Source organism: Solanum stenotomum, chromosome 8, assembly GCF_019186545.1.
Source record: "Solanum stenotomum isolate F172 chromosome 8, ASM1918654v1, whole genome shotgun sequence".
In the NCBI taxonomy this organism is placed as follows: domain Eukaryota; kingdom Viridiplantae; phylum Streptophyta; class Magnoliopsida; order Solanales; family Solanaceae; genus Solanum; species Solanum stenotomum.
Window position 1 is genome coordinate 14,471,061 of NC_064289.1, and position 12,383 is coordinate 14,483,443.

At 30.0% G+C, this 12,383-nt stretch overlaps 1 protein-coding gene across 1 annotated transcript; it reads left to right on the top strand.

Moving 5' to 3' along the window:
• Positions 1-6,517: 6,517 nt before the first annotated feature.
• On the top strand, positions 6,518-8,354 carry LOC125875089 (glycine cleavage system H protein, mitochondrial-like). The gene is made up of 4 exons (XM_049556170.1): positions 6,518-6,759; positions 6,916-7,004; positions 7,818-7,988; positions 8,070-8,354. The coding sequence occupies exons 1-4, from the start codon at positions 6,654-6,656 to the stop codon at positions 8,193-8,195; spliced, it is 492 nt and encodes a 163-aa protein (XP_049412127.1). The 5' UTR covers positions 6,518-6,653; the 3' UTR covers positions 8,196-8,354.
• Positions 8,355-12,383: the final 4,029 nt, after the last annotated feature.

The following is a 12,383-nucleotide window of genomic DNA, read 5'->3' on the forward strand; positions in this document are numbered from 1 at the left end:
TTTTCAAATAAAGCAGGTATTTTTCGAAGAACAATTGAATTTTAATATGATCATAAGGAAACCAGAGAATTAAAAGTTTAAATAGATTATGGATTATTGAAGTATTCAACTAGATCGGATCAAACAGAACAAACCAAATATGAATGAGACTGTATTGCATGGGAGTAATATATTATTAAGAGGGACAATAATTATTCATATAAAGGTCAACAAAAACAAGGGAGAAATAATTTTTCAAAATTCTTCAATGAATTCGTCATGGGAATGATGAGGACTGATGAGGTTGCCTCTGGCCTCTGCTTCATGGATTGTTAAAAAAAATTGCTGCTCCAAAAAAATAAGAAATGCTGCTCCACGAAGAAGACGAAGAGGGTGAGAATATTAAATTTGGGATTCCTTATGTAATTGTGTTTAATGGAATTTGGGTCACGGAGTTGTGGGTTTTGATCGGGGCGGGTTGGAAAAAATTGGTTAATTGGGAATTTTATTTTATCCAATAGGAGGACGCCACGTAATAAGTAGTACTAATAATAATAACTTTTAAAAATCTGTTAAGTTTTAAGGGTAAACATAGGCCAAAAAGGTGGATTGAGGGGTATTTTTAGACCAATAGATGGATGAAGGGTATATTTAAACCTTTTCGAATAGTTTGAGGGTATTTTTGACCATTTTCTGTAGATATAATTAAGTGATTTTACTTAGGGGTGTTCACGGGTTGGTTTGGATTGGTTATTGGTCAAAATCAAAACCAAACCAACTTAATCGGTTTTAAAATTATCAAAATCAAACCAAACCAAATATAATATACATTTACCGGTTTGGTGGTTATCGATTTCAGTTTGGTTTGGTTTGGTTTGGTTCGGTTATTCGGTTATTAACCATACACATAAATAAAAGAAACAATTCATTCAAAATGTGAAAAAAGTGACAACAATCCATTCAAAACAAAAAAATAGTTAGAATGACTTAAATTACCGAACTTTCAATCACTGAATTTACTATCAATAAAACTTTAAAATTCACTATATTGACCAAGAAGGAAGAGACAATAACATTTTCAGTCTCACAAAAAATTGTCATAGACACTCATATTACATGAAATCAATAAGATAAATGTTTTCGGCTTGGGCATTCTTGCTTTCAATAAGTAAAGTATAAAGAAATTTTATTGAAAACATATATAAGATCTTTAAAATTGTTTTATAAAAACAATATATCAAGTATGTATGTTAATAAAATATATGTATATAATTCATCGGTTCGGTTCGGTTATTTCTTCAATTTTTTCGAATAAAATCATAATCAAATCAAATACTACCGGTTTTCAAAAATCTAAAACCAAACCAAACCAAACCCAAATAAAATCGGTTTTATTTTATTGGTTTGATTTAGTTTTTCGATTTGGATCGGTTTTTATCCAAACCGTGAACACCCCTAATTTTACTGTTACAAATTGGAGAAAGATGACTGCTAATTAATTTCAAATAATTAAATGAGTAATGGACGCACCAAGCAAGTTATAAATTAAAGTATGTATAAATTGATGCGTTAAATCATAATCATATTTTCAGGATTAATGTCTTCACGGAATTTGCAATAATCAGGAACAGGAAGAACCACGAAACACTATTCAACTAGAAATACGAATAGTTATCCAAATAAATTAAAGGACCCTTTAACTGTATCTAGGATTTCTCGGGTTCATGTGCTCCCTTCTTAGATTATATATAGTAGTGTTATATTATTTTTTAAAAAAATAAACATAGATGTATTAATCGATGGTCAAAGTATCACTCAATGCGATGATGATTGGATACATGGCCTTTCTAAGTGAGATTAGAAATTTAATATTATACTCCACATATCTTGTTCGTTTGTTTTTAAAATAATATTAAGTAACACCTCTCAAAGTGGTTAGTGATACCATTTTCAGCATTTTAATTAATATAATTTTAAAAAATTTAAGGATTCAATGAGAAGAACCTAAAAATCGAATCAATCAAATTCATATTTTGGATCTACATTTTCATAATAACGCGCTGCCTTTTAACTAGTAAAAGGATAAACAAATGATCGCACTTTTGAAGCAAAACTCTACTCGTTATGATTCAATTTTCATGGGGAGATTCAAATTAATGTGATGTACTTGAGCGCGTTTTTGATTTGTCCTCATTAAGTCATCAAATCATGATTATACTCCCTCCGTCCCTATTTACTTGTCCATATTTCCTTTTTTAGTTGTCCCTATTTAGTTGTCCATTTTGACAAATCAAGAAAGGACAACAAATTTTTTCCTATTATACCCTTATTTACACTTCTTGAAAATTGTAAAAGTGTATGTTGTTTCCCTCCAATTTATTTCACTTGAATTCAAATAAGTGGTTGTAATTTTGAAGTGAAAAGTTGTCATAAGGGTAAAATTGTAACTTCACTGTGCTAATCATTGTTGCCTTAATCTGTGTGTCATTTCTAAAGTGGACAACTAAAAAGGGACGGAGGGAGTATATATATAATTCTTGACTTGCCTTCTTTATCCTCGATAATTAAGTCATCAAATCATATGATTATACAATTGAACATGCATCTGCCGGATATTTAGGATTTCTGATTAGTCCACCCATGTCATTAGATTAGCCACATGTCACCTCAGTTTTTCTTTTTTCTCTTCTTTCTTAATTACTCCTGTTTCCTAGTAATTATTTCATGGCTGAACTTATCAAAATGTTGACAATCTATTGTCCGACTTAAAATATATAATGGTCCCTAGTTATCTAGATATAGTTGTACTTAGTGGTGACAATTGGGCAAGTAAGGCAAATCTTAATCCGTTAAGATTTTGAACGGTAATATTTTGTCCTGTTTACAATTTTTTCAAACGTTTGCCCTATCTTTAGTCTATTTTATTAAGTCATGTCCTGTTCTGTCCTGTTTTTGCACTTTTTAATTTTATTCTTCTATAGTATTTTTAATTAGACTCGAAGTGGCAGTGAATGGTGAAATAATTAGTTGGAGGTTGTGGTTGGGTTGTTTTAACCTTTTTCCAAGTTATAGTACTTTTGTGATAGTTTATTCAATATTACCAGAATTTATTATATATATATATTTTAAAAAGCTTTTATCAATAGTACCTCTTAGACGTGTCTTTTTTATATAAGAAACCGTAGAATAATATGTTCAATTTTAACAAAACCGTAGAATAATATGTTCGAGATCTCACTCTGTGCTGTAAAAATGTGACTTTTGAACAAATCATCATAGAGTTTCCTAGAAAATAACTATTTGAAATATGAAATAATTAATTGCTAAGGTGTCAAATCAAGCTTGGAATATGTAAACTAATACTCCAGATTCATCTTAGAAAGACAAATTTTAAATATAAACCAAATGTTAAATTCTTAGTCAATAATTTGTCTTCTTATTATACTAATTTTCATTTGTAACAACATTGATTAAATGAATCTATAAATTAAACTATTTAGTGAATAAAAATTATAAAAATTCAAGATCGCGTAGTAATAAATATAGAATGTTCAACCTCTTTTTTGTTTACAGAATATTTCTTTTCCCATCGTCGAAGACATAAAAGGAACACCGAACACGTAAGAGACTAATCTGCTAAATTTACCCGTGGAACAATCGTGACTATATTAACACCTAATTGCCGCTATCTATATGTGTATATGTTATGTATATTATATGTGTATATATGTATATTAATATAAAGTATACACTATCTATACATTGTATACATATATATTTTGTAAACTAGATGGCCGTGAACTATAATTTTCTCTTAAATCTTCCCTGCCTTGCCCCGTTAAGAATTTTTCTTGCTCCACTCTGCTTCAATTGTCATCCCTATTGTTCAAACAGCCACATCATATATATTCTCCAACACTCAGTTTTGTACTAAATTATTTGAAAACATTATATATATAACGTCAAATTCTGTTTTTATGCGTATATATATTAAAATGCTGATTAAAGAAAGTGATAACGATAAAGATGTGAGAGATCGTTTAAAAGGTGTAATTTTTGTATAATTTTTTTGTGAGTGTCGCGGGAGTGAGAAATAGTGGTGAATTGTAACCTGATCTTCAAGTGGTACATTTCGACCATTTCTCATAATTGAAAGGAAAACTGGCCCTTTTTCTTTGTAAAAAGTGTAAGTATTTTGGGAAAATTATGTGGTTAAGCAAACTTATACTACTTAATTACTCATCATAGCTATAGTTTGCTATAATTATCACTCACGACTAACATTATACATTAATTACGCGGGCTGACTTCGAGTTTGTTTAATTAGCCACGTTTGTATATGTATAATTCGCCAGAATATACAAATACATATGTATAATATACAATTATCTAACCTATATACATATACAATTCACCTCTCTCCCACTCTCTGCCCTCGCTCGCCTCTCTCCTCCCTCTCTCAATCTCGCTCGCCCCTTTCCTCCCTCTTCCAATCTCGCTTGCCATATATACAAATACATATGTATAATAAACAATTATCTACCATATATACATATACAATTCACCTTTCTCCCACTCTTTGCCCCCTCTCTCTCACCTCTCTCCTCTCTCTCCCAGTCTCGCTCGCCTCTCTCCTTCATATAACATGTACCTACGAATTGTAATTATCAAACTATAGCTATGGAGAGTAATTAGACTATTTTTGAGTGGCTATATGCGAAAGTTCCCCTAGTATTTTAGTTGAGGATAAATTACATAAATACACATACCTCACTATTTTATTATAATTTCTTAAATTTTCTATCATTTAAAAAAAATTACAAAAATTCTCTCTCGAATACATCTCTATCCTCTCAGATACATCCATATCCTCTCTCGGGTACATCTCCCTTCTCAGATACATCTCTATCCCCTCTCATTAAGTAATATATCATTCGTAATATGTGAGCTATGTATCCGCAGGTTTTCTTGATGTATCCGAGATCTTATAAATTTAAGAAATTTTTTTAATTTGGCAAAGAATAGGGTTATGGTGTAATTAGCTCTTAACACAGATTTATATATTTTTTACTTTAGTTACTGGATGGTAATGTAAAATCAAAGATTCATTCTCCCGAATTAATCAGGTTCATTCTCTGAAAATTAAAGTTTGTCAAGATTTATTCTCCTGAATTAACTAGGTTCGTTCTATGAAATTAAAGTTAGTCAAAGTACATTCCCCCAAATTAAAAAAACCTTTACTATTCATACATTGTCATCTACCTTTGTATACTTGTTTTGATTTCTCTTGTCAATATAGATTAATTTTTTTCTTTTTCTCTGTTTGTTCTTTAGACAATTGGTTTGTGCGAACAAAAAACTTTCAGTCATTAGAGTATGTATTTGTAAGTGACTTTATGGAGTCACTTATGTGAGTGTAAAAGTGTGATCTCCTTTAGTGAAAAATTTGTGTCATTTTTCTAAACACCTATGAGATCCAAGAGGTGTATGACGATCAAAGTAATTTGATAGTGTTTCAGAGTTTGTTTGTGTAAAATTAAGGATGATTGTATATGTTATAGGGATCTCAACGTATATCCTTTTAGTTCAAGAGTACAATTTGTGTATATTTAGTTTTGTGTTGCCTCATTCACTATGTGTCAATGAAAATAAATAAAATTGATATATGTTCCTTACTTTTTCCCATAGATTATTCCTAATTTTTTTTTTGTCTTTGTATTTGTGGTGAATTGTCGGTGTTTTGAGTAGTAATGCAAAGTCAAAGATTTATTCTCTGATCAAATTAATCATGTTCGGTCTTTGGAAATTAAAGTTAGTCAATGTTTATATCCTTCAAATCAGACAGATTCGTTTGTTGGAATTAAAGTTAATCAAGGTACATTTCGTCAAATTAAAAGACTTTTACCATCCAAACTTTATCATTCGCCTACATATATACAGGTTCAGATTTCACTTGTCAAAATAGAGAAATTCCTCTATTATTTTTTCAAAGTTCTTCCTCTTCTTTATTTTTCTGACCAATCGATTTGTGAGAACTTCAAACTTCCAATCATAAGTGAATACATTTGAAAGTAATTGTATAACCTTAGAGAGCGATACAACGATTTAGATCTTTATCAAGCCAAGATTGCTTTGAAGACAATGACTTATTACGATCTGTATTTTTGATTATATGTAAACTATTTTAATTTTCAATCTTCTAGTAATTTTCTAATAAAAAGTCCACATGCATATAAAAAAAAGTTCAGCCAATAAGTACAAATCTAGCCACTTTTATAACAACAAGAATAGATCTTCACTTATTAATGGATTTTAAGTTTGAATTACAAAATTGAAGTCAAAATGTGGACCTCTTTTAAGCATACTTTTAAGTAGAATTAGGGCTCCTTATAGTTCGATTTGGATCAATTAAAATTAAATTAATTTAATCAACTTTTAAAATTTAACCAAATAACATAAATTTCATGGATTTGATTATTATCAAGTTATCTCAATTTTTTAATCTAGGTAATGATAAATTGGTAATGGTAAATAAAGTGATATAAAGCACTTGGTGAGAAAGTTGAGTTCTTAGGATGAGGTTTGTATTTTCCACCGTTCATCCAAGATAAAGCAACTACTATAATATTTCTTTCTTATTCTTCAATTCTTAACTTGTGAAGATAGAAAAAATTATGGCTCTGAGAATGTGGGCTTCTTCAACAGCCAACGCACTAAGAATCTCCACAACCAACAACATAATTGCCCCTTCCTTTTCTATCTCTAGATGTTTTTCAACCGGTAATCCATTTTTCTCTAAATTCTCATTTGCAGAGTTTTTTGCTTTTTTGTTTTCAAAATTGGGGAAATGTCAACCAATTGAGCTACTGAGATTTCTAATTTGCGATTTTCTTCTTCACCTTTATTAATTACTTCATATATATGTTGTGTTTACAGTAATTGATGGGCTGAAGTATGCATCTTCACATGAATGGGTGAAGCATGAGGGTTCAGTGGCCACAGTTGGCATCACTGATCATGCTCAGGTGAGTCCTTCTGCTTATATTCCATTTTGGATTTAGCTTATATACACTGATGTGAAAAAAATATTTGTACTTCTGTTAGTATATTTTAGTTGACCTAAGACTGTAAAAGTTCCTTTATATTGTTGGTGTATCTAAGTTTTGTTTCAATTTGTTTGTCTGGTTTTGATTTGCCACGGAGATTAAGAAAGTAAAGAAATTTTTGAATTTTGTGGTATTAAACTAAAGATAGGATAGAATGTACTGAAATGTTGTTTGATCTTGTAGTCTTGAACATGTTGAGAAAAATTGAAATTAAAGAGTTGTCAAAAAGAGGAAAGAGACATTCATTTTTTAAAGGGGGGGGGGGGGGGGGGGGGGGATTTATTTTCTCCAATGAAATACTGTTAAAATGATATCATTGTTTAAAAGCTATACGACCCGTTTGTCTCTCAGTCGAAACATTTCTAACGAACTTTCCAATGAAAATTTTATATACGACCCGTGTTTAGATAACACAATTGGAAACGTCGATTGAAAATTTGCATCTTTTTAGAAGTGCTCTAGGAGAGTGTGAATGCTAATCTGAATAAATCAACTATTGAATTATACATGTATGGTATAATGGCAATAAAAGCTATGTTACTTATGCTTGCCCATGAATTTATACAACAAAAATGTGACGAACTTTGGGTATTTGTGATGCACTTTAAAAAAAAAAATGAATGTTGGATTTCGTATACCAGAAACAAATTCCTGGATCATGTGTATACAAAACAGATCAGTAAAGAAATGCGGATAGTCTATGATTTTCAAACATTTGAATGTTTACTACAGGACCATCTTGGAGAAGTTGTGTTTGTGGATTTGCCAGATATTGGCGGTTCTGTTTCCCAAGGAAGCAGCTTTGGAGCTGTTGAAAGTGTCAAAGCCACCAGTGACATTAATTGTCCTATCTCTGGCGAGATTGTTGAGGTCAACACAAAGCTTTCTGAAACGCCCGGCTTGGTAAGAAATTTCATTAGTTGATAGAGTTCAATTGTTATTTTCATTTTCTAGCTGGTTGAATGTCATTTTTGTACTATCAAGATAAATTCGAGCCCATATGAAGATGGATGGATGATTAAAGTGAAGCCAAGCAGCCCATCAGAATTAGAATCTTTGATGGGATCGAAAGAGTACACAAAATTCTGTGAAGAAGAGGATAGTCATTAACACATGAATTAAGGTGATGCTTAATTCATCTTGGACTAACTCGTCATGTGCTTAAAGTTGATATTGCTATAAAATTTCCCAGTCTATGTATAAAATTGTTCAAGCATTATCGGCATCTTTGCCTATGCAGTTTTATAATTCAATCTTCCGTTATTAAGACCATCTTTGTCCTCTTAATTTCATCTTCCAATTCTTTCTTAGACAATTTCCACTGAAAATACATGTGAAGCATTCAAGATAATTGTGGGGGAAACTGCTATATCATTGCTTCATATATAAATAAAAGACCATTAGAATGGTTAAATCATTTATTTAGTTATGTACATGATCAATCCATAGTGACTTTCAAGTTCCAAGAATCAATAGTCTTCACACATTTTCTGCAGACAGCTTCCTAATTCTTGCTAGGCAATTGTCAGTATGCCTAATCGTTGGAAACTATTGCACCTTGCTCTCTGTGTTAAGCTGCTCAAGCCTACATGTCAAAACTCTGACTATGTCTCATTTATCATCTCATGAACACTTTGTTGATCTCAGTTTCAAATGATTAAACATGCACGAGTCCTTGACAAGCTCTTTTTCATCCTATCATTAATCGATCACTATTATTTCTGGATGAAGTAAAACTTGCAACATTATCTGCATTAGTATACGAGGATGTTTGAAAAATACAAATGCACATTTACTTGTAGTTGATGAGAAAATAATGGAGGAGAACTGAAATTTCAAGTCTGCACCAGGACAAAACCTGTGTCCATCTCCAAAAGGAAGATACTGCCCAGGCTTGGTTTCATTTGTCTGATCTCATTGAGGGTTAGCGTTGTTTGCGATGACGATCTTCTCTTTACAATATCCTCTTGTTCCTCCTATAAGAAATATATCCTCTCTAGTCAAATTTGATTAAATGAGTTTGAATATGAATAGAAAACAATCTACTCGAAGCAATGCAGAAAAACTTTACCACGCTAAACTCTTGTCGGAAAATAGAGTATTATTACTTCGACAATTCAAAAAAGATCTCAATTGTAGCATACTAACACATTATACATATATAAATATATATTCAACAGAAAGTACAAACAACTCCTTTTGTTAAACAATTACATTTAAAATACATTTCAATCAAACTAGAGCGGTCAAAGTTTCAATAGTGTATACTCAAAATAGAGCCGTCAAAGTTTCAATAGTGTATACTAATACAAGGTTGCATATTTGTTAGTATTTTAATAATAATAATAATAATAATAATAATAATAATAATAATAATAATAATAATATATATATATATATATATATGTTATTTATGTATCTATATACTTTGGTATGTTATTTTTTAAATATCAAATACCAAAAAAATTTAAAATATATATCATATGCCATAGTAAAATACCAAAACTATGGTATAAAAATTATGTTATAGTATGGTAATTCGGTACATACCATACTGTGCCCATCCCTAAGTACCACAATGTAATAATTAACTCTAACTATTAGACAATTCTCAAAGAAGATAAACTCTCTTCTTTTACGATTCACACTTCCTCACCAATTAAATACAATAACGATTACCTTCCACTAAGTATCTATTTTGTTTTACTTACTAAGTATCTATTCTATTATCGACTCTATATCCTAAGAATACTCTTTAAACACTGGTTAATATATATATAGATTGTCTTTTTACTTCAGAACCCTGTTATGTTACTAGTTGAACTCTTTTCTCTTGCTTGCCATCAAAGACTTCTCCCTTCACTACATGGCTTAGGACTCCTAGTCCTTAAGGGACACGATTGTCAAAAAAAAAAGGTTGAAAACAAGTTTCTTCATTTTAAATATTTCCATCATGATCCATGTGGCATGTATCAGTTGTATTGGTGATTCTGGTCTTCACAGTTTTAACAATGTTTGTCATTATTAAAGTAACCAGAATAGGGCTCTGGACTTAAAACCATCCGCTTTTACAAGTCTGGAATGCGGCGCCTAAACTAGTCGGACTTGCTTGAATCAATAGGTTTACCGGGCTACTCTGTCTATTCAAAATAAGTATATTAGGAAACCCCATAAATCCACACACCCCACTCGTAGTTGGAGATGGGGCTCTCCGGCCATTCACTGACATTTAGTTTCCATATGAACAATAACCCATAGATAATTATGGACATCCACGATCCTATGTATCTGCTCAAATTTTAACGGAAGAAATGAGGTTCGGGATAAAAACCAATGATAACCATATGAATTTCCCTGGAAAATTCATTCTATCCCGGCTTCATTCCTTCTGTTATAATTTGAGTCAGGTACACGGGGTCTTGAATAATGTTCATTAATATTTCTTGGTTGTTGTAAATATGGAAATTAAACATCGTAAATGGCCACAAAGCCCTATTCCCAACTACAATTGAGGTGTTTGATTAACAATATTGGGAATGGTACTATTGAATATTAGTGGTTGAGGCATTGGAGGTAGTGATGGTGGAGCAGGATGAGATTGAATGTCGACAATGGCGCGATGGTAGATGATGAGGCATGATTTGCAAGTAGAAATGAAGTTGGTTATTGTATGTGTGAGGGGGGGAGATAGATATGAGTCTCTATTTATAGTTATAGCTTGTATACTTGGGATTCTGTTTAATTTTTTTCAAATTGTGTTAGTAGGATTAGTCAAGATATTTTATTATTGGTCAACATCTTTATTATTGGTCAACTTTACAATAATGAGGCTCCTTAAATTTGTCAATATATTTCATTTATATATTCAAATTAAGTCATATTTTAATTGAATATCTTTTCTTAATAAAGTGTTTAAATTAGATATTTTTCGTTCAAATATTGATTTTTTTTGCATGTATGTGTATTCTTCCATCTATTAAGTAATTAAATTAACCATATCAAATATGTCATCTCTTATAATTATACAAATTCACCTCATTAAGCATTTTCCACCTTCTTTTCCAAATAATTTAAAAGCAATATTTCTTTTCCAAATAATTTAAAAGCAATATTTTACTAATATGCTAAATTTAGAAACAGATCAGTCAAAGATTACAGTGATCTTGAATTAGGAAAAAAAAGGGATAAGTGCAATTACTCAGCAATTACTCTTTTGTATATTCAGTTTACAAATATTTCTTGTAACTTCTTATGCCAAATTTGAAAACAGACCAGTCAAAGATTTTAGTGATCTTGAATTAGAAAAAAAGAGAGGCTAAGACCATCTCCAACCTCACTATATTTTACTCTTCATTCTCTATATTTGGAGAGTAAAATAGAGAATTGGATCTTCAACCATACTCTAAAAAGCTCTCTATTCTCTATTTCACTTTTTTCATTATTTTAATATTATTTCTATTGTTTTGTAATTAACATATTATTTTTCTTATAATGCTATTAATTAAATTTATAATATTTGTAATTCTTTTTAAATGTAATACAATATTTTTTTAAAATATATTATTTAATATATACTACTTTCATTTCGAATTAGCAATATTTCAAATATTTTATTTTCAATTTTCGTCACTTTAAGTTATAATTTGATATTATTATTAATTTTTACTATAAAGAATACAAAAAAATTAAATGATAAGATGAATTTAACACCCAATAACTAGAAAGAACTAGAAAGAAGTTAAAAAGTGGAAATAGTCATTTTTGGAAAGAAAATAAAAATTTAGAAAATTTGTTAAGTATGTTAAGTTGGATTTTTGGTNGATTTTAGTGATCTTGAATTAGAAAAAAAGAGAGGCTAAGACCATCTCCAACCTCACTATATTTTACTCTTCATTCTCTATATTTGAAGAGTAAAATAGAGAATTGGATCTCCAACCATACTCTAAAAAACTCTCTATTCTCTATTTCACTTTTTTCATTATTTTAATATTATTTCTATTGTTTTGTAATTAACATATTATTTTTCTTATAATGCTATTAATTAAATTTCTAATATTTGTAATTCTTTTTAAATGTAATAAAATATTTTTTAAAAATATATTATTTAATATATACTACTTTCATTTCGAATTAGCAATAATTCAAATATTTTATTTTCAATTTTCATCACTTTAAGTGATAAATTTGATATTATTATTAATTTTTATTATAAAGAATACAAAAAATTTAAATGATAAGATGAATTTAACACCCAGTAACTAGAAAGAACTAGAAAGAAGTTAAAAAGTGGAAATAGTC

What these genes read in the sequence shown, in the direction of transcription:
- LOC125875089 (XM_049556170.1), top strand. Translation starts at nt 6,654, where the DNA reads ATGGCTCTGAGAATGTGGGCTTCTTCAACAGCCAACGCACTAAGAATC. An exon ending in GCATCACTGATCATGCTCAG is followed by an intron (nt 7,005 to 7,817) that starts GTGAGTCCTTCT and finishes TGTTTACTACAG; the next exon opens with GACCATCTTGGAGAAGTTGT. An exon ending in TTTCTGAAACGCCCGGCTTG is followed by an intron (nt 7,989 to 8,069) that starts GTAAGAAATTTC and finishes TGTACTATCAAG; the next exon opens with ATAAATTCGAGCCCATATGA.